Source organism: Homalodisca vitripennis, chromosome 7 (genome assembly GCF_021130785.1).
Source record: "Homalodisca vitripennis isolate AUS2020 chromosome 7, UT_GWSS_2.1, whole genome shotgun sequence".
Taxonomy (NCBI): Eukaryota; Metazoa; Arthropoda; class Insecta; order Hemiptera; family Cicadellidae; genus Homalodisca; species Homalodisca vitripennis.
The window spans coordinates 60418130-60445933 of NC_060213.1; the positions used below are offsets into that span (position 1 = coordinate 60418130).

Here is a 27804-nt window from a genome sequence, read left to right on the forward strand (position 1 = left end):
AGATATAAAATATTTCATGGAGGAAATAATTTTATTTATTGAAATCTCGTCTTTCTTCCTGATGTGATGAAAACTCTATTTTATTTTGAGACAAACTAAATTGTTTATACAAAATAATAGTCTATAATTATAATTATGTATCTTTTTCAGTACTCCAGTAGCAGAAACCCAAGATGAAAATTTACTACATCCCAATATATCAAGAGAAACTTCCGGCAGTTTCTGGCGCCAACAAAGGTAAACTTTTAACAAATTAGTTTTTTTCTAAGTGTAAATAAAATAAGAAAAATAAGAAGTTTTGGTCATGACATTCTTAAGATGACATATATTATCACAAAATTGTGCATAAAACAATATCTCAAACAAAAACACGCTCGTTAAAATGATTGTATAGCAATTATCTATGCTACTTAGACTGGACTTTGCAACTTTCTTTTACCCTATCACATTTGTAATAATTTATGGAAGTAATGATACCTTTTTTTGCTTTACAATGATTGCAAATGAATTTAGAACCTACAGATATTGATGAATATAAAACTGTGCCAGTTTGGATGTTAATTTTAAAGATTAAATATCACAAACCATTCAAAATATTACAAACTCAAAAATTGTTTGCAATGGAATAGTAGTTTTGTTATTTTTTACTGCAGCATTAAAAACCTTGGATCTTAATAATAATTAACACCCAGTTATTTATTACACTATTAAACAGTTGTAATAGACATGACTTTTATAGCAAATTGAAAAGTTTATTTAAGAATGTGAACAGAAAGTGATTTGTAACTGTGAAACATTTACATGGATAGGGGCATTTTTATTTTTTGATTACTAATATTAGTCTCCCACTGGATTAACAATTTCAGTATCACTACTGACTGCATTGTCACAGCATATTTGTATTTATATGTATGTATACTAGCTGTTACCCACGGTTTCGTACGTAATTTTAAAATCGAAGTCAAGCCGATTTAAGTCAAAGTCAAAGCACTTGTGGTGAAATATGATGATTCCTTTTGATATTTTTCATATTTAAATAGGCATATGATAAGGTACATCTTATTTAAGTGTTTATAGTTAGAAATACAATCGGAGGTTGATGGACTATTATATCAAGTTTTACGTGTATAGGAGGATTTCTGGTTCAAATGAATTGTATTTGCAATGCCAAAGCTGAATTTGTTTGATTGCCCTGATCAAGAAAATATATACATAGCTTTAAAAAACCTATTTTTGTTAAAAAGAGCTTATTTCCAGCTCCAGGAATAATATTGCAACTGGTCTTTGATTTATTGTATGCTATTCTTAACGGACATTTATTCTTAGTGCACAAGATTTACAGTGAAAATAATCTTCACTAAAATCCAGAATTCGGCCAAAACTATAGGTAGAATTCAATTCTGGAGGTCTTCTGTTTTAAAAATATAATTAAAAATACTTAAATAAATTACCATTGTATTCTGTGTAAACATGTTAAAAATATTTTCTGTTCTTATACTGATTAAATACTATTACGAAGCAAATCTTTCTCCTATTTTTGAATGTCTCTCCTACCATCCAAGAAAAGTAGCACAGAAGAACATTTAAACTAATTGTCCACAAGGTGATATGTAGAGCTATAGCTTCTATTCTTATCTTACACCTTGTTAAATAACTTCTGCCTTCTTTCCTTTTTAAAATTCTAACTTACTATACCCTGTTTTACAGGCAGGGTCTTCAGCTGTTGAGCGGAAGTGCGCCATCGGTGACATGTCCACCCATCCCTGCATCCCCCTCGTTAACACCCTCCACCTGCCGCTCACGCCAGCCAGAAGAAGTTCCTGCGACACTTTAAAGTAGACCCTGAGGAGAAAGTCATAGACTGTGAGTAGAAAGATTTTCTCAATAGCCAATGCCTCAAAATGAATGATATTCACTTTATAATATTATGATATCACTTTATAATAACAGTATGAACTAGAATTTGTTCAAAAATCTATATTCTTCAAAATGTTGATAAGTGCTTCCATCAGGACAATTTTAATAGGCTGAATTTTATTACTAAAAAAAAAAAAACACACAAATGATTAATTGTAATGTTGGAGGTCAATAACATTACTTTGCTGTATGAATATGCAACAATAGTATACAATAACAATGTTATTTCATGATAGTCATTAATAGTGATGATCTAGCAAAGGTTTTAAGATTATACAAATTAACTTTCAATACAATATAAAGTTAAATAATTAATTGTTATATTGAAGGCAAAGTTATAAAACATTATTTATGCCATTTTACCACATTGCATATGTTACCAATATCATTTATCTTTTTAATGAATTTCCATGGATAACATAGTGTTGTTACAAGAAAATAAATTATTAAAACTAGTAGGCTACATTAAGGTGTTATTAAGCTAGAACAACGCATAAGAAACATTAATATAATTATTGTAGAGGAAACTAACATAAATTAACATAATATAAATAAACTTTTAACACTTTTTTAACTTTTTATTTTTATTACACTATGTACATTTCAGAATCATTGATTCCATCTTCAGGTACGAATGAGGTTAAGTTAATTATAAAAATAAATAATTAAAATCAATTTGTCATGTGTTTTTTACTACCTTGGTGGCTAAATTTGTTGCATTTAATTTTATGTGAGATCATTGTATATTGTTTAAGAGTCTATCGAATAATAAATTTTTTGTTAGAAAGTCTTTGTCATTTAATAATATATTATGATTAATTTTGGCACTTTTGTAAATTTCAAAATTGTTCTAAAGTGGATAATAAGCAACTTTTTTTGCTTGTGTGTTAAAATTTCAAGATTGTTTTCGATGTTAGTGTATGTATGGCCGGTGTTATTTAAATGGTCTGCATATTTTGAATTTGATGATGTTTTCAATGCTTTTATGTGTTCATTAAATCTAATTTTGAATGATCGGCCGGTTTGTCCAATATAGTGGGATTGACAATCGTTGCAATTTAATTTGTATACTCCACTATTGTTAAATTTTAAATTTTGATTTTGGTTTGTTGAATTGCTTTTGTTTTTGATTAAAAGTCCAAGGTTGTTTCGATGTTTTAAATGCCAATTGATATCCTTGTTTATAAAATGATTTGTTAATTTTGTGACAATGTTTACCAAGGTAGTCTGATTGAATGTATTTGATATCTCTTTCTTCTTTCTTCTTATTTTCTTTCTTTTTGTAGTTCTTCAATAATATATCAATCATGCTTGGTTTATATCCATTATTCTGGGCTATGTATTTAATAATGTTTAATTCTTTATAAAAATCTTCAGTTGTCATTGGAATTTTGTGTAATCTGTCGATCATTGATTTGAATGCAGCCATTTTTTGGTGATATGGGTGATTCGATGAGGAAGGAATAACTAAATCTGTGTATGTTGGTTTTTCTGTAAATTTTGAAATTGTGTTTTTTGTTGATCTTGGTTATAGTCAAATCAAGGTAGTTTATTGCATCACTTTCTTCAATTTCACTGGTAAAATTTAGATTATGATGGATTTGGTTTTAAGTAGTTTTTGAATATGTCTATTTGTCTTTCATTTCCTTTGAATAGACATATTATGTCATCAACGTATCTGTAATAATAAAATTATTTGTGTTAGATGTTTGTTTTTTATCGCTTAGTATGAATTTGTCTTCTATGTTGTCAAGGAATATATCAGCCAATAATCCGGAAAGTGGTGATCCCATTGGTAATCCTTCATGTTTGTATGTAGTAATTGTTGTTAAATGTAAAGTAATTTTGTCTTAGAGTTATTTTTGTGAGTTCAAGTATTTCTTCAATTTCTTGTGTACTTAGAATGTTCTGTTCTGTTAAATTATTTTTAATTATAAGCATTGTTTCTTGGATTGGAACATTTGTGTATAAATTTGTTTATATCGAAAGGATACAAACTTACTGTTGTTTGGTATATCTATATAATTAATTTTGTTTTACTAGGTCAATACTGTTTTTCAGTCTTATGTCAGTTTTAAATTTGTAATGTTTCTTTAATTTTGCTGTCCAAGTATTTTGCTAAATTATAAGAAGGAGCATTTGATAATTTACTAATGGTCTTATTGGGTAGTTTTCTTTGTGAATTTTTGGCAAACCTTTGAGGATTGGTGCAGAAGGTTTCATCATTTTTAATTTCTGTTTTTTGTTATTCGGAAAAATATGATTAATTTTGTTTTTATGCATTTCTTGATATCTTTTTGAAAAGATTCTGTAGGATCATTATTTAGTTTTGTAATATTGTTATTAGAAATAAAAGTTGTCTATTTTATCTGTATAATCAGTTTTGTTTAAAATTACAATTGAGTTACCTTTGTCAGCTTTACATATAACCAAATTATCATTTTCAATTTTGTTTGTTTATTGATTTTATGCTTTGCCAATCATGTTTTGTTTTGTATTTTGTTCTCTATGTTAAGGTTAGGACTTTTCTGAATTTTTTCTATTGTTTGGATCGACTAACACTCACAAAATTAACAAATCATTTTATAAACAAGGATATCAATTGGCATTTAAAACATCGAACAACCTTGGACTTTTAATCAAAAACAAAAGCAATTCAACAAACCAAAATCAAAATTTAAAATTTAACAATAGTGGAGTATACAAATTAAATTGCAACGATTGTCAATCCCACTATATTGGACAAACCGGCCGATCATTCAAAATTAGATTTAATGAACACATAAAAGCATTGAAAACATCATCAAATTCAAAATATGCAGACCATTTAAATAACAACCGGCCATACATACACTAACATCGAAAACAATCTTGAAATTTTACACACAAGCAAAAAAAGTTGCTTATTATCCACTTTAGAACATTTTGAAATTTACAAAAGTGCCAAAATTAATCATAATATATTATTAAATGACAAAGACTTTCTAACAAAAAATTTATTATTCGATAGACTCTTAAACAATATACAATGATCTCACATAAAATTAAATGCAACAAATTTAGCCACCAAGGTAGTAAAAAAACACATGACAAATTGATTTTAATTATTTATTTTATAATTAACTTAACCTCATTCGTACCTGAAGATGGAATCAATGATTCTGAAATGTACATAGTGTAATAAAAAATAAAAAGTTAAAAAAGTGTTAAAAAGTTTATTTATATTATGTTAATTATTATAAAAACACTTTTTGAGGCTACATCTCTAACATAACATAAATTATTATAAAACAGCTGATGTTATGATTAAATTCATAATTAAATTTCATTAATAGTCATTTATCATTTTATTTCACAATTCTGTGTTACTTCAAACATCAATCTAGATGTTCATTTTAGTTTATTTACCATCACACTGTCCTCCTTTAAAAGAATTTTACTTGTAAATGTAGAGATTATATCCATAACCCTCCTCTCAGTGAAGCATCTAAAACCTGACTCTCACAGACTTGACTCCTGAAATTCAAAAAGTATAAAATCGAAATCAAAAATATCTTTATTACGTTATCATCAAGATAAGTATAGTGTCATACAATATTACTGAGGAGCAAGTACAATTCTGAGTAATTTTTCAAAAGTCCGGTTGAGTTTGCCAGCACATGAATTCTTCGATGCTGTAGAAGGGTCGATTGAGAAGCCAGGTCTTCAAGTGACGAGCGAATTGTTGTTGATCCACCTTTTTCAGCATCTCTGGCAAACAATTCCACATTTTGGCGCCGATGTAACTTGGCTTATGTTCAGTGCTGCGGAGTCGGTGCACAGGAAGGCAGTAGTCAGTGGCACGTCTGGTGTTGTAGTGATGGAATTGCTCACCCCTTTCTGCTATGCCTAGAGTCTTGATGTGGACATACGTTACTGTTTCCAGGATGTACAGGCCTATGACTGTTAAGAATTTGAGGTGCTTGAAAGCATCCCTGCAAGACTCTCGTGGTTGGAGATTACCCAGTATTCTTATGGCTTTTTTTTGTTTCAAAAGTATGCGTTGCAGGTTGCCAGAAGTTGTCCCTCCCCAAGCTGCTATCCCATAGCGGATATAGGATTCAAACAGGGAGAAGTATGCAATCCTTGTGGTCATGGTGTTTCCTATATTTTTTATTCGTCGTATTACATACAGTCTGGTACTTAGCTTTTTGCACAGATTGTTGACGTGTGGTGTCCAAGAAAGGTCTTGGTCAACTGTTACCCCAAGGTACTTGGTAAAGGTGGTGTCATCGGTCTCTGGTAACCTTGGAGTTTTTTTTTCTACACCTCCCTAGAATGAGCTGTTTTGTCTTCTTCTCATTCACAACTAGGTCGTTGTTATGACAATATTGGATAGCCATATTCACTGCTGTGTATGCATCTATTTCTAGTTGACCAGGAGTTCTTCTGCCGAGCAAGAGCACTGAGTCATCAGCATACATGATGCAGTTGCTGTATTCCTGTATGTACTTAGGGAAGTCATTTGTGAAGAGAATGAACATAATGGGTCCCAACACAGAGCCCTGGGGTACACCTCTTGTGATCTTTTTTGTGCTTGACCTGACCTTTTCCGTTTCTCTATTATTGTTGTATCTTATCTCAACCGTGTTCGTTCTGTTAAGTAGCTGGTAAACCATGCTTTTGAGGTTCAACGAATTCCAAGTGTCATTAACTTTTTCAGAAGGTGTTCATGGTCAAGACTATCAAAGGCTTTACTGTAGTCTAGAAGAATGGCAGTTGATGTGTTCCCCTCAACGAGTAAGATGTATACGAGTAAAATGTTCAAAACAAACTCTTTCCATTGTTTCAGAGACACCTAGACTACAAAAGAGCTTTATCTGATCAAAAACGTATTTAGGAAAAAAATTTTGGGGGGTCCAGAAAACTGTATTTTTCCATAGTGAACATGGATTAAGGCCCCATTTCATTTCTTAAAAGTTCTTGAACCATTTCTTTGTGAGTTCTTAAAAATTTGGGGGTCTATAACCCTTTGACCCCCTCTCTGGCTACATCCCTGTGTCTGACTTACCCAGCACGAGAGTTGTTCTCAATGTCTCATCAGGTGTCAGGTGCACAATAGAGTACACTACGATCCAAAGCACGGTGGAGCAACTTAGTTCTCTACACTTAACTTCGCTATGGTGGGGAAAGGGTTGCAAAATTTAATTGTCATTGTAACATCTTTACTAACAACACTTGTTTCAATCTATTTCCAGATTATTCCTGTGCATTGGTTGCTGATATTTTACTACAAGGGCATCTCTACATTTCCAAAAATTATTTCGCTTTCTATTCTAACGTGTTTGGATACGTCACAAAAGTAAGTAATTCTTAATGTTAAACAGCAAAGCCATGTTATTTTTGATTGTGTGCTGCTTACAGCACCCAAACCATAAAAAAGTGTTATTGGTTTAAAAAAAATAAAACTATTTAATTACTAAATTTTTGTTTAATTGTATAAATCTAATCCTTATATATTTGTTGATTTTACTAACTTTATAAATTATTAGGCTTCTTAATGAGTACAACATTTATCATTACCGATAAGACAGTTTAATTTTAATTTTGTAGTATATTTTTATGTTCTTTGGATTGGCTAAACTCAGTGCCGGTTTTAGCAGTACTAGCGCCCTGGGCGAGATTTCTTCGGTGCCCCCTAACTGCAATTCATTTACCTACAAAAAAGGCTACCGGCCCCTGGGCGGTCGCCCAACCGCGCCCTACCCTAACGCTGCTTGTGGCTAAACTTTTAAAAGTATTATAAATATCAATATCGAACTAACATATCAAACCAGTTTTTATCATTTTTTGACTTTTATAGAAATAAATAATTGGTAACCGATCATCGCAAAAAGTATGAAGTACGGTATGATAAATTCTAGACTGATTTATTCTTTATAAAATACTAGTGATTTCCACATTACTGTTTTCACTATTGAAAAGACCTTGGAACTAATCTGTTATAAATGCCGTAATTTTTCTTTAGATTAGTTTGGTACGTTATGGAATGGCACTACCTCCTCTCAATGTACAATGATATTTATATCACCAAGATCAGTGACCTATGGTTACATGGTTTTAACCAACATTACCATGGAAGCTGTTCTGACCACCTGATTTAGAATGGTGACTGTGTATTCTTTGTGTAGAACAAGAACATCTGCTATTACAAAAAAAATGTTATTATGGGCCTTTAATTCATATGCCCACCATTTTGGGAAAAGTGTGATTATTTTAAAACCTGTGGAAATTATTTTAATAATTGTAGATTTAATCTAATATTACAAATCACAAAAAGACTTAAAATGTTTAGGGCTTAATAAACACATTGTGTTTTGCTGCTATAGTGTATAGATTATTTGCAGTTCTCTGTTACAAAATTCTTATCATGGATATGCAGAATATATATTTGATTTCCAAAATCTTATTTATGTTAAGTTATTTCATTATTATCTTATTATTACGAAGCAGCATGGTAATGATCGTATGATTCAACGTTTTTCTGTCCAATAAATCTGCACAGATAAATCAAATTTGTGCTTATATCATGGAATTCAACTTATATTACAAATTGCAAAAAAATATAGTAAATGCTATTTTGACATTAGACTTGATTTTTATTTATTTATTGTTCATATGTCATGGCATTACAACTCACATGTCTTAAAAGGAAATGCACATGCATCATTAGTTATTACAATTTAAACAATATCAAATACAACATATTGGAACCTATTTGAATACGGTATACAATATGCTGTAAGATAATATTCAATATACTTACAGAAAGAGAAACACTCAAATTTCTCCCAATTTGCGATCCAATAAATCATTAACAGAATAAATAGATTTTGTCTTTAACACATTGACTGAGGGAGATGCCTTACAACGTGGAGGGGGGAGGGAGGTATACTTTGTAATGTATGACTCAGTTCAGACCAGCTGTGAAAGTATTAACCAAAATTTGAGAGTAAACCAAATGTTCTAAATCTTGTTGTATTATGATTAAATTATAGTATTTTTTTGGTGTGATTAATATTACTTTTTTCAGTAACCCTCTTTCCTTATTACTATATTAAAGTATAATTTATTCTACTACAACCCGCCTCCATTTTACTTTAAAACTAACTATTGACAATGTCCAATTTGTTCAGTTAGTGTTTCTTCTGAACAATTTGTTTGTAGCTACTGATTCCCACGACGTCGGTGGTAAATGTCACCAAGGAGAAGACAGCGTATATCTTGCCAAATGCAGTGGGTGTGTCCACAGCAGATGACAGACATGTGTTCAGCTCGCTACTCTCTCGTGATTCCACGTACAAGCTCATGGTGCAAGTGTGGCACTCTGCCCTGGCCTCCCAGCCTGCTCACGTGACAGTGAGTATTATCTCCTTGCCGTTTTTTTTTTAACAATATTTTATTTACTTACAATCTCTTCAATATGAGAAGAACAATAAGTAAATATTATATACAGAAACAGCATTAGCAACCAAAATCGAGTTAGATGTTAACCATTGTTAACTATAACATAATGAATTCAAGAATCTAAAAGGTAGTTCTGGGATAGCAGATCGGTGAAATCTGTACTTATTTTTAGAATTATCAAGTAAATTTACCGCAAGGTGGTTTGGGTGATCTTCTAATCTTGAATTGACTGAATTTGATAATTTCTTCTTTGACCGTTAGGGTGTTCAAGTCTTAATGTAACGTAATATTTGATACATACTAAGGCGCTTTTGCAATTTTTCTTAACAATTTTGATTGATACTGTTGACGTATCTCCTGATTTGAGTTGCATGCTGTGCCCCATTCTGGCTGAGTGACAGCAAATGTTTTGTTACTCGTGTTATATGCTGATCCACATAAAACACCTAGAGATTAAGTCACTGGTTGTTCACACAAGGACCTATTAGCAGTTGTGCCTCCCAGTACACATTTGACTGAAGCAAAATCAAAAGAAAGACTATTCTAACTTCTGTCTTGGATAGCTCATTCATATGGCTCTTTTAAAGAAGCAGTATAAAACTCTCTATCTAGATTAGCATAGGACAACAAGTACTGTAAGGGACATACCAGTGGTAATGATTCTGTGTCTTAAACAAATATAATATACAAGCTGAAATATAAACTGAAACAGTTGCACAGAAGAGTACTGTTGCTGCATCTGAATGTTGTACTTAGGTAGTGGGATTTTGTTAATTTGTTGCAACAGCTGTAAGCAGAGTACTGTTTACAGCACTTTCATTACACCTTGTACTTGTGCTGCATCTGAATGTTGTACTTAGGTAGTGGGATTTTGTTAATTTGTTGCAACAGCTGTAAGCAGAGTACTGTTTACAGCACTTTCATTACACCTTGTACTTGTGCTGCATCTGAATGTTGTACTTAGGTAGTGGGATTTTGTTAATTTGTTGCAACAGCTGTAAGCAGAGTACTGTTTACAGCACTTTCATTACACCTTGTACTTGTGCTGCATCTGAATGTTGTACTTAGGTAGTGGGATTTTGTTAATTTGTTGCAACAGCTGTAAGCAGAGTACTGTTTACAGCACTTTCATTACACCTTGTACTTGTGCTGCATCTGAATGTTGTACTTAGGTAGTGGGATTTTGTTCATTTGTTGCAACAGCTGTAAGCAGAGTACTGTTTACAGCACTTCCATTACACCTTGTACTTGTGCTGCATCTGAATGTTGTACTTAGGTAGTGGGATTTTGTTAATTTGTTGCAAACAGCTGTAAGCAGAGTACTGTTTACAGCACTTTCATTACACCTTGTACTTGTGCTGCATCTGAATGTTGTACTTAGGTAGTGGGATTTTGTTAATTTGTTGCAACAGCTGTAAGCAGAGTACTGTTTACAGCACTTTCATTACACCTTGTACTTGTGCTGCATCTGAATGTTGTACTTAGGTAGTGGGATTTTGTTAATTTGTTGCAACAGCTGTAAGCAGAGTACTGTTTACAGCACTTTCATTACACCTTGTACTTGTGCTGCATCTGAATGTTGTACTTAGGTAGTGGGATTTTGTTCATTTGTTGCAACAGCTGTAAGCAGAGTACTGTTTACAGCACTTTCATTACACCTTGTACTTGTGCTGCATCTGAATGTTGTACTTAGGTAGTGGGATTTTGTTAATTTGTTGCAACAGCTGTAAGCAGAGTACTGTTTTACAGCACTTTCATTACACCTTGTACTTGTGCTGCATCTGAATGTTGTACTTAGGTAGTGGGATTTTGTTAATTTGTTAGCTGTAAGCAGAGTACTGTTTGTTACACCTTGTACTTGTGCTGCATCTGAATGTTGTACTTAGGTAGTGGGAGCATTTGTTAATGCAGAGTACTGTTGTTACATAGCATCTGAAGCTAGCTGTCTTGCACTTCATTACACTTGTACTTGTGCATCTGAATGTGTACTGCATCTGAGTACTGTTTGTGTACTTGTGCTGCATCTGAATGTTGTTGTGGGATTTTGTTAATTTGTTATTTGTTTGCAACAGCTGTAAGCAGAGTACGTACAGCACTTTCATTACAACTTACTTGCTTGTACTTGTGCTGCATCTGAATGTTGTACTTAGGTAGTGGGATTTTGTTAATTTGTTGCAACAGCTGTAAGCAGAGTACTGTTTACAGCACTTTCATTACACCTTGTACTTGTGCTGCATCTGAATGTTGTACTTAGGTAGTGGTACAACAGCTGTATCGTTTTTCTCTCCATCCATGTACAGTTGGAACATTAAAAACAAAAATGTAAAATTAATAATTCTGTATTTAAGTCACTAGCTGATACCAGATTTCTAAAAACTATTTTAATACCCAGTCACTCCTCCATTCGTACATAAGTTCTCATTCTCCTAAACGAGACTTGTGCAAGTGCACATACACTGATTTAAAAAAAATGAATAGAGATAATGATTGTTTCATGATTCAATTATTATTGTTACAGTATATAGTTTATCGTTGTTGTTATTCATAGCTTATTCTTATGTATAAATAACAAATAGGTAATTATTATATATAAAGGTGCTTATTACTTTAAAGTTAAATGTGTAAATGATAGATTGATAAATTTACTAATTTATTACTCCTATTAAAATGAGAATCATATGTAATAAAATTACTTTAAATTATGATCAGCCTTTACTTCGTTTTTCACTAGTATACATACCACCTTATGTTCAATATAATTATTTAAAATTGTATTGTCAATAAATTTATTTTTGTTCAGTTATTACGTTCTTTTTTATTGATTTCTCTTATAAAGCCAAGTTTCATTTCATTTATTCTTTATTTTTTAATAAAAATTTACCTTTTTAATTTATATAATTTATTACTACATTATTGCATGTAGTTGGTAATTTCACATCTTTTTTGCAACATCAACTTCAGAATATTACTGTTGTGCTCAGGAGCTGATAATTATGATATGTACTCGTACATTGACAACTTAATTTGTATTGATGTTTTATTACATTTCATTGCTGCAACACTAATTTTACTTTTATTTAAAGTGGAAAGCTTAATAACCATACTGCTTTTGAAATTATTTTGGTTTGTATATTGTTTTGAAGTACCTAAAATAGTGTAGCCATTGGGAATAAAATAAATGATATAGTAAAATCTGAATCGTTCTCATAGAGTTCTATACTTTCTCCTTTATTGGGTTGGCTGTTTTTTTTTGTTTTGTATTTCAAACAGGTCTTGGAACGGAACCATTAATCCAACCAGTATTTTATTCACATGGTTCTTTTCACTAATTTAAACCAGTGGCGTATTTAGCAAATTATTTCGGAGGCTCGCACACTGGGCGGTGTTTGAAGTATAAAATACCCTGCAAAAATAGTGACTTAGAACTCTTACCATGGGAAATTTTAAATGTGTTCTAGCTTAAAACATACTACTGGGTGCAAGTTAAATGTTTGTCTTTCAACATTTCGGGTGGAAGGGGATTGAGCCCTGTAAGCCCCCCTTATTGAACACGGATACAAAATCTTCCATGTGTTCCTGATGACGGTTTCACTCTTGACAATTTATGACTCAAAGTGGTGTTATATTTGTGCCTGTGACTGAAAAGTTATCTTAGTACCATCTTTGAAGCACAGGAATGCGTTAGTCACAATATAGAGTTGGCAGAATGAATAAGAGTTTAAAGGAGGGTCATAGTTCTTTATAGGACAAACAATAATAGAATTGTTACATGAGACATCTTCATGCCTGGGACTCTTGAGGTAACTTTCTAATCCATAGAGAGTCTGTCCATAAAAGATATAATGATCAAAATTAGGTTAATATCCATATGTAGGTAAAGTACAGATGATAAAAATGTTGAGATTATCTCAAGTTCACCTTCGTCTCAGTGCAGCATCTGTAATCTAATGCTGTCACAGACCGGACTCCTGGAATCTGGAGCCATGTTCGTCTGAAGAGATTGTAAAGTCAACGAGGAAGAAGCTCAAAACAAACAACATGCATCGTTTAAAAATGAGACACCTTAGATTACAAAATACAGTGTAATCCAGGTAAATTGGCTCTCTCATTGTCTCACAGGTGCACGACTGAGTGTACTTACTCCGGATTCTAGAAGGCAAGTCTGTATAACATCAGATTCCAGATGCTGGTCTAAGAGGAAGTTGAACTGTAGTTAAACTAAACATTCTTATTGAATCAATCTTTCTCACCATAGCTACGTTATGTGGAGAAAAATCGGTTGCTCAATCGTGCTTAAAGATCATGTCAGAAACATCGTTGAGCACTCAATTATGCACCTGAAAATGAGACAATGAGAGTGCCAATTTACCTGAATTATACTGCATTTTGCAATCTAGGTGACTCTGATGTTGAAACGATATAAATTGTTCGTATTGAGCTTTTTTGTTGTTGAATTTTTACAATCTCTTCAGACGAACATGACACCAGATTCCAGGAGTCAAGAGAAATGTGAACTGTAGCTAACTCGACATTCTTATTGAATCAACCTTTCTCACCATTGATATGTTATGTGAAGTACGTTTGGTTACTGTGTTCCAGTTAGCTATAACTCACATCTAAATACTTCTTTTAATTGTTTTCAAATATTTCACTATAGTAAACAAGACTTTTAGATTGATTTTCCTCAAAATATCCTAAAAAGCATAGGGGTTTCCAGTGTTCAGCTTTGAACATATTTTATATCTAAAACTCTCATATGTCTCTAAGATGAGATGCTGTAAAGTCTCAATGGCAAGCTTAGTACATTTTTAACATTTGGGTGTACTTTTTTTTAAAGTTTGTTTTGACCATGGAAGGATTGTGAAGGCAACAGAATTTTTCTAGATAGTTACCACTGTTAGTGATGCAAAAATTCAAATGCGTTACTGATATTTGTATCATTGAGTAATGGCAAATGCGTGTAAAAATCCTATTTCCTTTATATTTCAGTGTAAAATAAACTTTTATTCTGCATGACGTTTCATTGGTTAACTGTTTTTTAAATGCATATGCACAAAGCAAACGTGTTTTTACAACTGATTCTGGAATAATTTGAGTCTGGAGTACTTTGTCTGCCCACAGTCAGCTGGGGAGTGTGAGGTGGATGGCTCACCGTGTGAGGAATCTACAAGTATCTCTGGCAGTGAGTCGATGTGTGAAGTCAAGACCAGTGGTGCCAACTCGCAAGTGCCAACTGCTCAAGAAATTAAGAAATCATCCCCTAAGCCAGGTAATTACTTCACTCAACCTTTTAAGATTTCAGGTAATTTTTTATGATTACATGTGATACATTTTCCTTACATCAAATCATTAGATTAAACTTATGAGCATTTTTCACAACAAACGAATGTGAAATTCGTTAAATCATGAAAATGTTAAATCCATTCTATATGTAGCAGACAATACTGCTGCCACTGCCTCCCGCACTCTGCCCTGTGCCACACTGCTGCTGGTTTTCTCCACCGCTCTCCTGATCATTCTGTTCCTGTCAGCATCTGTACTGATGTACCGACTCAGCCTCCTACAGCACAACCTCAGTACTCGGGGCTCCAGGTGACTCAGTTGTTTCCTTGTCTACACTAATTAATACTGTAATTGTTGAGCAATCACTTATATCTTCCTTTGTTTAGAATGCAAGGTAGGGGTATGCCACATCATGTGTCCCACAAGGATGTAACCAGCAAGTCCTGGGGGTCCAGACCTCCCCTCACAAATTTTTTATTTTTTCAATTGCTTTTTTAGTAAACGATTATTATATTATATTTCAATAATTCAGTATTATTGACATGTACTGCTAAAAGATTGTTCTCAACAAAGAAATGGGTCAAGAACTTGTTAAGAAACAAAGTGGGGCCTTACTCTCTGCCCACTATGGGAAAATATCAGTTGTCTGGACCCACCCAAATTTTTTTTGTGTCCCATAACTTCACTGAGATTCAATGCAAAATTTCAAGTCTTTGCTCTTTGCCACATATGGCTCAATGCCACATAGCTCTTTTTATTATCGACAGATAATCATACAGCAAAGAAATACTTACATAACCAGGCAAATAAAGTGAGAGAAATTAACTCTGTGCTAGCCTAGGTACCTAAAGTGATAACCTTCAACGAAACTCAACAAAATTCATGGTTGGACACGCAACATCGTAGAACTCATTCTTGTCTATCTAGAAATGAAGTTTCACGTAAAATTTAAAGTTTATAGACGAATCCTTTCTTGAGATATCTTGCCACATTCAAATTCGTATTCATTACATTGGGTTTAATATAAGTATTTACATAATAAAAGTCATCAATATGTCTTATTATAAGAATTATTTATTTTGCTATTTTCTTATTGCCATCATGATTATATATAAAACCAATGTGTTTGTTTACAAGTTTACTAAAATTTAGCCAAATATGCTTTTTGATTAGGTAAGGTAAGTTTTATTGAGGTCAAAGGTGTGTGTACATTCTCAAAACCACCAGACATTATATACTCACTTGACTTGATAACACCTTTGTGTTAATGAAAGTACTAAAAAAAGATATTTTGAAATACTAAGTTGATCTCTTTAATTTCTAGGAAAGAGCGAGCGTAGTTTCAAAAGAAATTTATATTTTCTTATACATGGAGGGTTTCCAATTAGAAAACCTAGTTTTGTGTGTGTGTGTGTGGAGGGGGGGGGTGGTATCAACTGGCATAACTAACATAGTTATGGTCACATTTCCTAATAGGATGTTTTATTACATTGGACTTGCGGTCACATGGGTTGTAAAAATTGCCACGGAAAGGGGAGGAAAACTGTTTAATAGTTTTACATTTGTATGTATCTATTAATGCGAGACAACATTTTGATGGTGTGTAGTTTTATTTTGTACCGGACGGTTATCTGACAAAAGAACAGTCTCTGTTACATAGTTTTAATGTAGTCAATAAGAAATGAAGCAACTTTATCGGGTCCCTTATGAGCTTGGCCTTCATGGTACAAACATTACAATGACATAGCCTCTAAGTATAACCAACCAACATTACACTCAGAAAGAAAAACAGCTCTAAATTCTAAAAAAAGAAGTAAACAGCAACAAGTACTGACCATAGTAATTTGAAGTGCTACCAATTGTTGAGTGTTGGTACAACCAATCTTAGGAACATTTTGAACCTCACTTAGAAAACACAATGGCTGTAATAATGTGTTCTATCTGTTCAAATGAGGTACCTTTTAGCACCCAAGTGTGTGTGGACCCCTGTAGTTGGCAAAGAAGTAATAATATTAAAATATGATATAAATGAGAGGTACCTTTTGACAATCACCTGTTCAATTAGTTTTATCGTATTCATAACAGTTAATTTTTTGCTTTCATGCAGTAGATTATTGCCCCTGTGATTTAGATGGTATCCTAAAATGTTAAAATTCTATTTACCGGTACCTGAAATAAGATGCAACATGTATCTTTATACACAAGTTAATGATACAACTCTCGTGTTTTAAATTATAAAATTATACAGAACCTACAAGTGGAGTAGAGTTCAAACTAATTTTTTGTATTATTTAGAATGAATGTTTATGCAAAATACGGTAGCAATCTTCAATATACTTAAACACTGTCAATAGCATAAACTGTTAAATCCTGAAAACAATTTAAAGTTTTACCCTTATTAATGTTTGTGTATTGATATTTTACAGGCCTCTATTTGAAGTTCAAGAGTTTTTGGATATGAATTTGAACAACCTGTACAAGGTAAGTGTTGTGATCTGCCACTTACAACTTCAAAGTTATACTAATCACTGTAATATGATTTGGTTAAAGCACTGTACCATAATGAACACTACAAGGCTATAAATGATACTGATTTTGAAAGATAAATTAGGTAGCCAAATTGTTTAGACTCATGGTCAGTAGTTTTAGCACTTTGACTGCTGCAATGAGAGGGGCTTCCCCCCCATCGTTCGTGAGTGGAGCACTTTGCAAGCTTAAATACGAGGGAGTAACGCCTCCCTGCCCGCTTTGTCTGGAAGAGGCTGGATCAGAGCTCGCCTTCTCTTCTTCCAGTGTGACGTGGTTAAGATACAGTACCCATTATTCCTCCTCATGGGGTCTTGAAAGAGATGGCCCAACCACCAATTTCAGCCATCATGTCACTTGAAAGCAACGGAAAGGTCCTTTCAGGACTAAGTGCAATGAAAGATTTCTTCAGCTTCCTGTCCTAAGAGAGAAAAAAACAACATTTCTGAGGAAATAATCCTTATCCTAGGACATAGCAAGCTAGGGGGTCCAGACCCTCCTCCCCAATTTTCAATAACTTTTTTAGTAAACAATTATTATTATTTAAATAATTCAGTATTACTGTATTGCTGAAAGATCATTCTCAACAAAAAAACACGTCAAGAACTTTTTAAGGAACAAAATAGGGCCTTTACTCTCTGTCCACTACGGGAAAATATCAGTTGTTTGGACCCCCCCCACAATATTTTCCGGGCTGCGTTGTTGTTCTTATCTAAAACAGGATCGAAGGTTGCTTTTTAAAAAGTTCATTAAATTACAATACATAATGAGCATTAAAAAGTATGTAATTTGAAAGTTTGTGTTTCAGAATTTCAGATTTAAAAAAATAATATGAATAGTTTTGATAAGAGGAGGAATTTATTGATATGCAATATGAAATTTACTGGTATAGTGATTACTTGCACTTGTATTTCATTCAAATCTGAATTATGTATTGAAACAAGATGAATGTTTTTCAGGAACATTGTAAACCTTATTTTTATTATTTTTTTATGCACTGCTATTTGGAAATATTTAGTTGTCCCATTGTTACAGACTGGCCAACAAGATGAGACTGCAAGTCATTATTTTCAGTCAAATATGGTTTTCATATGGTTGGTATGCTGATTTAACTTTTGATTACGTGTCTGATTGTTGATTTTTAGTGTGATATATAAAAAAAATACAGTTAGATATTTTTAACACTTGATAGCAGTCCTCTAAAAACTAATGTCTGATGATCAGTTTGATTCTTAACAGAAATTTCTCAATCGATCTCATAAAGAAATGTTGTATGCTTATGCAATGCAATTTTACTCTTAGATCTAAGATTAATACCAGACACTTTTTTAGTTTTCATGGTACACAATAGCATTTCATAAACTACTTCTTATCACCTTTTTTACTTTGTTGGAAAAATAGATTAGGTACCTAGACTATTGTAAAACCAAAATTTAAGTGTTTGGACCACCAAAACACTACCTACTATACAAATCGCTACCTCAAGTGAACAGTGGGACATCTGAAGGATTTTTTGTGTTTTGAGGTTATGATAGGTTTTGATCGCTATTGGAGATGTAGATTTCAGTGCTACAGTGGGTTTCCTAAGATATCTAACATTAAAGCAAAATAAACGACTATCCTGATGTACACATTAGTAGGTTTTTAACTTTATACTTATAGTGCAACAGTGGGATATCTGAGTTGTCCCAGTGTTGACTTTTTATTCTTGTTTCTGTTTCATGCAACTTGAGTTTTCCATATTATATACACCAGCTTGTTTTTGTGTTGTGATAAGCGTTAAGTCACTAAGTGTTTAGTATATTTTATGATCAAAAGTCGTTTCTCTTCGCACAATTTAGTGTCAATGTTTTCTTTCTAGACATTAATAATTAATAATTCCAAAAGGTTGGTGATATTGAAGGAAAAACAAAAGTCAAAAACTTGTGAAAGGTACAAATGCATGTTAGAAAGGCAATATTATGATCAATTTTACAATCTGTTGTGACATTTCAGGAAACAAGAAAATTAATACCAAAAAACTCTTTCTTTTTTCAAGTAAAACAATAATGAAGCGACCCTCTTACTGCCTTCGTAAACGCAACGCATCGTTTCATCTTGAAGATAGATGGTAGAAGAAGAGGCGAGTTTGTAAATTAATGTTTAATTACATTTGCTATTTTCTAACAATTTTTATACCTACCCTGTTATGAAAAAGAGTGATGTTTTTACTAAAGGGAGACTCAAGTGGAAGCTGAGAAAACAGTAAGAAAAACTGAAGAGGCATTAGAACAAAATCAGTAATGGAAGACATATATAATTTCCCACGTGATTGAATCATTACTACTAGGGCAAGAACTTATAAGCGAATTATTCGGAAGGCTGGCGGTTAAACTTATCAATGATGTATAGGGTGTATGAAGAGAAAACCAAGGACTAAAGGCTTTGCAACTACGTAAAAAATAGCATTGTATGAATTCAATTTTCTCAATACAAGTTTAATATAAGTTTTTTAAGCAAAGGAAGGTTCTTATGTGTGGTAAATGCGGACTGGGAGTAACAAAACTCTTGAACGGATGAAGAAAACTAGAAAAGGAAGATCCATCTGAAAAAAGCACAGAGAAGACGTTTTCACTCTTTCCGAGAATTGAGAAAGGAGAAGGATAAGGAAAAAATGTGCTAGTGACAAAAACCTGATTTTAGCTGTGTTACGATTTAGAGGCTCAGTCTTCCAGTTTCACCAGGGGGTAATAGCATCACTATTTATTTTCAAGTCGACATTTTTTTATTATTGACAGCTTTTAATTTCTACAATAGTATAATTTTACATTTCTAAATAAGGATTTACGCTCGACAAAGATAACAGGTTATATGTTAGTTTATGGCACCGAACGGTTATTGCAAACGTGGTGGTGTGAAATTGCAAGCTGAGTTTATGAATTCATTAAAGAACTACTGTAAGGACAACAGAATTTAATTATTTTGCAGTGATAACAAATTAAGAACTAGTATGTCATTTGCATGTACCTATTTTGAATTCAAAAAACCATGCAACTTGAAATAGTATTACACACAAAATACCAATACGTCGGTCCTTACGGGAAAATAAGCAGACAGTTAATTCTTCCTGATTAAAGAGAACAAAACAAAAGCATTTCTGAAAAGTGGGTACAAATTTTATTTCATGCTTATTATGACTCCAAAAAAGGTCCAGGGGAACCGTTAATTGTAAAAGGATTTGGACACTCTATACTTATACAATTGGAAGAAGCTTTTCGAAGACATAGCCAAAAAAATGTTCATGTAAACAAGGTGATTGATGGAAATGTACAATGGAAACGATGTAAAAGAAGTATAAGTTAGAAAATAAATTGAATATTATTTGTTTTAAAGACGTCTTATAAAGACGAAAATTTTCAAAGAAGCAATTGACACCTGTACAAAGAAAACAAATCTTACTCGACCAAGAGTGCCCCCTCTCAGACAGCACCCCCCCCCCCCCACCCCCCCCCCCCCCCACCCCCCCCCCCCCCCCCCCCCCCCCCACCACACATAACATACACACACTAGCCACACACCCCCACCCCACCCCCCTATACTACACTACACAATATTATCTTAAGGGGGGGGGGGGGGGGGGGAGGGGAGTGGGGCGGGGGGGGGGGGGGGGGGGGGGGGGAGGGTGGGGGGGGGGGGGTGGCGGGGGGGGGGGGGGGGGGGGAGGGGGGGGGGGGGGGGGGCGGCGTGGGGGAGGGGGGGGGGGGCGGGGGGGGGGGGGGGGGGGGGGAGGGGGGGAGTTATTTTCTGAAGAAAGCTTATTATAGAAGCCTCCTATTTCAGATAGTAAGAAAAAGGATCTTTATTATCATGTGTTTCAGCATACTAAATTTCCTTAGCACATTACCATTTTTTGTTAATTTACAAAGCTCAAAGAAAAGGTCATTTTAATAGCCCAGGACAAGCAGTGATGAAGATAATTAAAACAATTTTTTTCTTGATTAAATTTATTACTTTTTAAATAGTATGTACAAAAGTTCTTAAAAATGTAAATAATAAAAATTATTAAAATACATTGTTTTATTTTATCATTATTTATTATAATTCATTCTAAACTATAGTGTAACATATTTTAACTTGAGACTAGTGTATTTGGGAAAAAGTATGAATTTATTAGTGATACAGTAGGGAATCTGTGTCAGGGTCATTATTTTTAATTTTTTATGTTCCATAATTGAGGGTCTAATTACAAGTAAACTGTTGCCCAAAAATGTTTAAAGATGTTCGAGATAACCACTATTAGTATTTTTTTAGTTTACAATTAGGCAAATGTGTAAGAAGTAATAAACTGCTAATCATTAACATGAAAAAACTTTGATCGCCGATTCCCCGAAAGTAGGGTGTTTTGGGACATGTCCACTGTTGCTCTGAGGTAGCGATATGTGGCAGAGAAGGTGAAACGTCTACTAGCCTTTTAGTATAACAAATGTTGCAATGATTACCTGTGGACAGTGGACCTGACAAGCGAACTTGGGTAGCAAAATGTCCATTAGTAGTCCTGTACTATATTATAGTGGCCCATTACACTTTTCCTTTCTCATTTCTCTCTCTGCAGGCTCATTGCAAAGCCAAATCAACTATTAAATAATCTCTCTCCACTACTTCAAATTACAAAGTGACAAATTTCTGTTTAGGTTCGGCAGTCTCTTGAGACCCTCTCAGTGTTGTTAGAAAATGAAAAGGAGAAGATGGTGCTGAAAGAAGTTGAACATCACAGCCCTGAGACGGTAAAACTTAAGGGCTCAATTCCATCTGCAGCAGAATCCGGTGTGCCCCAACATTCCGAAGAGCTTCTGGCAAGTTAGCATTAAAAATTGGGTTCTTTAAATCTAGTTTGTTACCTAGCCTTAAAATTAAAAGAAATTAATATAATCTAGTGTTTCTTGTGATAAAATATGTGTATTGTACTTACTCAATTTCAGATATACAGTTAAGTTAGATACAGATTATTTTGTTATAACATATGGTAAAGATTAGCCATGACTTGATGGGACCAAATCCTGTCATGATTAACATAAAGACAAATTTTGTGGTCCAAAAAACTACATGTATGTAATATGTATTTAGCAATCGACTTAATTACCGACTACAGAATGTTTGATCATTTTGTATTTCAAATGGGAGTAAACTGTCCCAACACTTAGATAATACGAATATCATACAAAGTCCAATTGAAGGATGATTAAGTTTTAATACTAACAATCTCAAAATCCTGTACTTCAACTACTTGCATTTTTATGATAAGATGCATTAATTTGCAAAGATTTGCTTTCTATGTTTGTAGGCTGGATTAAAATTATTATATGCAACAAATAATGCTGTAAATGTTTGTTCTTAAAAACAGCAAAATCAAATCATTCACATTATTTTATACATTTTCTGAAATCTGACTGATTATTAATTATTGTAATATTATTTATAAGTATTTTTTATTTCTTTTATTTCACATTACATGCTGTTGTATGACAAAAACTAAGTTACTCTGTAACTTATTTACAAGGAACAAATATTTAACAAAAAATATGTTTTATGGTAACAAAAATAACTTTTTAAAATATAGGATACAACTACAATAATGCTGATTTTATTAATCAAAATAAATCCTAAATACTGTACTGAAAATTTGATAATTCAAGCTATAATGCTAAATAATTAAATCCAAACACATGCTGTTATTTTGTTAATGCATTTTATAACTGAAAATGTTTACACCATTTTATAGAAAAGAAAGTTTTATAACTAATTATTTATATAAATACTAGAACCAAGCAGTGCTTGCTTGATATCTAGTGCTAGAGATAACTGAACTGTATCTCCCACTGGTCTGAGGGATGGTAGACTTACAAGACATCAAATGAAAGGGGGATCTCTAGAACCTCCTTTGGAGAGGTTGAAAATATGAGCTCCAAAACAATGGTTTATGCACTTCTGAGGTGCTGCGCAATGTTTCTTATTTTTGTTACACAGAGATACCGAAACACTGTTCCAGTGTGTTCCACCTGAAATTGAGCACTGCTTACAAGAGTTGATTATATTAATTAGTGTACAGTAAGCATTAAACAAGAATTTAATAATATGCAGTAGTTACTCGTACTTCATATTGACTGTACATCTTGATTGTTAGTGGTGTTAAAGTTAGTTTTGGTATTTTAATAGACTACACATTGTCAAATGTGTGGTCATGTTTTTATATTTTTTTCTTCTATTAAACCATGTAATTTTTTATTATATGTACAATTTTATTATTTATAATATTTACTGCTTTTTTGGTGACAGTACTAAGTGAAAACTAGTTCAGGACTGGGAAATCTTGAAGGATTGTGCTTTTATTTCCCAAGAATTGGAACTACTCTCACTCAGTTGTGCTTTGTTAGCTGTAAAATAGTACTTTAATTTGTACAATTTAAAACCCTTTAATAAGTAATTCCTGCCTTAAGAGAAATACTAGAGCGGCCTGAACCAAAATAGTCAAATAGTGGCTGTTGTATTTGAATCCCCCCTCGTGCCAAATTAGCAGCAATATGGCAACACTGCCACAAATGTCGTCGGACTATTTTGGAGGGGACTGTTCTGGTATTTGTTAATTGTACACTGAAATGCACGAATAGTGTTGAGTACAATGGGATGGTTCAAACATCATAAGGCCAAAAACAACAGATTCAAGTGTATCAATCTTCAACACTTAATTATAAAAAGTAAATTATTAACCCCACATTTTATTATATTACACAGTCACTAAAAATCTTTATCATACAGTACCAAGAGAATTGTCTTTTTCCTTTAAAATGTGTAGTGTATAGGTAACATATAATATGTTTACTATCCATGATTAAAAGTATTTTATTTCTAAGCGTCAGCTGTCTTGGAGGCCATCACGATTTTATTCCCCGAAGACCTTACCTGACCCGACCTTCACCGCAGCCTAGGAAGTAAGGTAAATGCTATGTAACCAAGAAAAGAGCATTGTAAAAAAGAACATAGTTATGAGAGATGTCTTGTATGGAAATATAATTAACATATACCCAAATAAACACTATTCAGATGTGTCAATATTGTTCTTATAAAATTTCAAACAGTTTTATTCAATGTATTACTAACAAAAATAAATTATATCTTTAAAATTAGATATTTTGAATAATTCTTTACTTTATCAGTGTTTACTTATGAAAGAAAATTCTAGGTTGTATCAATACAGATGGTTCTTAAGTGAATAGAAACCTCTTACAACCAAAGATCTTTTATTTTTTAATAAAAGGTTGTGAAATAAAAATTGAAATGTTTTTTTTCAGTATTTTACTGCCATTGTAAATATAATTCTAACTGTATGTTTAATGTGGTCCCTGATTAACTTTATTATACTGTATGTTGAAAACTGAAATATAGACTCTTACTGACTTATATTTTCTATTTACAAAATAGAAATAGTCTTTGATAAGTGATATTGAAATAGTTTATTATTTTAACCTAGCTTTATTTTTTATGCCCATCTCCACAAAAGAAAAAATATTGTGAGGGTAAAGAATAGAAAACTTTCAGTGGAAATATTTTTTTTAATAAGAAAAGGGATATTAGTTAGTACATATGTATTTATGTAAGATTAACCATAACTAAATGACCAGACTAATTTTGTTTGACAAAAAAATGAATTTTTAAAACTTGTGTATAATAATTATATATTTGTTAAAAAAAACATAAATTCCTAAAAATTGCTGTAGTGAATTTTATTTAATGTTTATGTTTATTTCGAAAACTTTAAAATGTTGTTACCTAAAATTATTTGGATATTTCCAAGGTTAAACTTAGTTTGATTTAATTTAATTTATTTTTTAATACTAAGATATTAGTATAAAACACGTCCTGTAGGTTTAAAAATTGTTGAATTACAATATTGATATTGATGACACAAGTTAATGTAATATAAATAAAATGATTGTTGTTTACATATTCAAATATTTAAGCAAGTTTTTGACATTCCATGTGAATTTTGTATGATTAAAATACATTTTCAGTGTTAGTAGGTAAAAAATGAAGAAATAGCAATGCTAAATTAAAACTGTGATTAACTACTGTTAAGATGGTTGGTGGGTATTTTGGTTTGAATCTCTAAAACTTTCTTAAACCTTTGATTACTTCTATGCCTTTATTTTTAATCATATAGATTAAATACGGCAATGTCTCATTTTAAAGATATGATTAATAATGAATCCCAGTGATTTCTATTTTCAATACTTGTTGTTTATTAATTAAAATACATCAAACTTCTTTGATTAATCACTCCAAAAGTAAGTTCTCTACAATAAAACTCTAATGCATTTCAATGTGTATTAATCATATCTTTAAAATAAGTCAACTCATTTAGTTCTATAACCAAAAATGAGGGAATCAAAAAGTTTTGATTTAATATTGTTTTAAGAAAATAAGCTCTACGTAGCTTCATTACATGTTAAGAAGAAAAGCTTGTCAAACTTAAGCTAAAACTGCATCATTAGACATTTAAAGTGATATATATTATTTTTTATTAAAGACATTTTCCATAATAATATTTTATGTGTAACGTATTCGTTCATGCATACAATTATTTGTACTTTTGAAAAAAATGTTTTTATATGTGTGTATTTTTGTAATAAGTAAGAAAGTAAGTAATATTATAGATATGTTCATTTGCCCTATTCCAGTTTAATTCAATATTCTTAAAAAATTAAATAGTTCGGTGTTACCCCCTTTAGTGCCAACATCCTGTTCACTGGACGTTGTAGAAACTACGTCTAAAATGCCAATGTCAGGCCGAAAGATGTCATTAAAAATTCAAGAATAAACATTTTATTTATTTAGAAACATTTTCTTCTTTATAAACACAGACAAACCTCTCACAAGACAAGTATTTACTATTTCTCTTGTGGATAACCTTTTAAGACAGTGGGGTTTAGAACAAGGGGTTTTGACCTGACCAAATGTAGCTGACCTATAAAATGTTACACTGAGGCGTCCTGCCAGAGGTTCCGTAGGAGATACAAATCCAAACATGTATTTTGAAAAAATTCCCAATGATAGGTAGAAGAATTACCTACTGTATTTGTAGTGCATCCAGCACAAAGGATGGTGGGAAGAGAAGAAAATCAACATTTATGTGCAGGAAATTCAAAAAGGGTTTGCATCCCAAGTATTTTTCTTATCACTCCTGTTTTTGGGTTTATTGTAAACGTCATACCACTTGGAAAACTAGAAAACTTTTACAATGTATAATTTAAAATTTTGTTTTACTTATTAATTTTGCGTTTGTCAATTTTATCTGTATTTTCCTTAACTTTACATTTTGAGTGAAATCGTGAACCGTTTTTAATACTTAAAAGTTGTGCCAGTTGTTACATTTTTTTTAATTGCCACAATTTTGTTTTTACTTGTGAACATTTTACCATTAAATTTCAACAGTGTGTTCATAATGTAGTGGACTTTACAGTTAATTTATTGAATAGAGCCCAGCTATTTGTTTTTATTACCAAATGGAAAAACAAAACTTTTTCATGTAAGAAAAATGACTTGTAATACAAATATTTTAATTTGAGTCAGGCTAGATTTAGTATTTTATTCCAATAGATAAATTTGTATCTATAGTTTGGTAAAAGAAAATCATTAAATTAGTGTACCAAATAACAGAGATGTATTTAACAACACATTGCAAAAAGGAATAGAAACCCTCTGGCCCTGGCAGGTACACACTTGTGATAAATTCTCCGCACTAAACGTTAAAGTAAACATTCCAATATGGCTTTTTAAGTGGTGTTGATCGATACATATTAACGAGCTGCTTGGTCTGTATTGCCTTTCCAAATAAAACTCAAATAGGTGTTTCACCGAAATCTTTATGAATTAATTGTATTTGACTCTTAATTCTGTATTTTAACATACATAACAAAAAATATTAGGAACAAAACTTTTCAGCTGATAAAAATTTACAAGTCTAAAATTTGTTTGTTATTTTTGAGATTCCAATTCTCGAAAAGTTGTGTTATACCTTCTTTTATAACCTATAACAATGGCAAATGTCCGAAATCCTGTTATCCTTTGAAGTCTATAATGCAATGAACGTGTGTTATAGTTAGTTACACAGGGCTGATGAACATATCTATATGTACATTGTTTCTATTAATAGTGAGAATAAGCTATGTATTGATAAATTAGTATTGTATTATATAAACATCAACATTTTAACTAATAACACCCAATATAACTTGAAATGGCAACTTAATAATATTTCACCCTACTTTTATATTTCCTGATTGGTGTTTATATCTTATCCTATATAATATGCCAAAATAGTTATCAAACAAATTATAAGCTTTGTCAATAAAACTATTTTTCGTAGCTGTAGATCTCTATTTTTAACACATGAAAACAAAATTCAATATAAAATGAAGTCCTCTTTCAGCCAGGACACTGCAATGGTGAGTTGTTATCACTATAGGTGTATCAAGGATGACCTATTGGGGGGGTGGGGTGGGGAGGTTACCACTAAAAATGTTTATACCTCTCAGTCAAGGGGGGTACAGAAGCAGCAACCCCCCCCCCCCACCAGGAACATGTAAAATGCTAATAATA

At 32.4% G+C, this 27804-nt stretch overlaps 1 protein-coding gene across 1 annotated transcript; it reads left to right on the forward strand.

Annotated features, from left to right (window-relative positions):
* The first annotated feature begins 1044 nt into the window (after window positions 1-1044).
* On the forward strand, window positions 1045-27570 carry LOC124366734 (uncharacterized membrane protein C20F10.07-like). The gene is made up of 8 exons (XM_046823334.1): window positions 1045-1052; window positions 1808-1863; window positions 7155-7258; window positions 9124-9315; window positions 14485-14632; window positions 14799-14955; window positions 17073-17127; window positions 21843-27570. Exons 1-8 carry the CDS (start codon window positions 1045-1047, stop codon window positions 22011-22013), a joined length of 891 nt encoding a protein of 296 aa, XP_046679290.1. The 3' UTR covers window positions 22014-27570.
* The last annotated feature ends 234 nt before the right edge of the window (window positions 27571-27804 follow it).

What these genes read in the sequence shown, in the direction of transcription:
- LOC124366734 (XM_046823334.1), top strand. An exon ending in CCCAGCCTGCTCACGTGACA is followed by an intron (nt 9,316 to 14,484) that starts GTGAGTATTATC and finishes GTCTGCCCACAG; the next exon opens with TCAGCTGGGGAGTGTGAGGT. An exon ending in GAAATCATCCCCTAAGCCAG is followed by an intron (nt 14,633 to 14,798) that starts GTAATTACTTCA and finishes TTCTATATGTAG; the next exon opens with CAGACAATACTGCTGCCACT.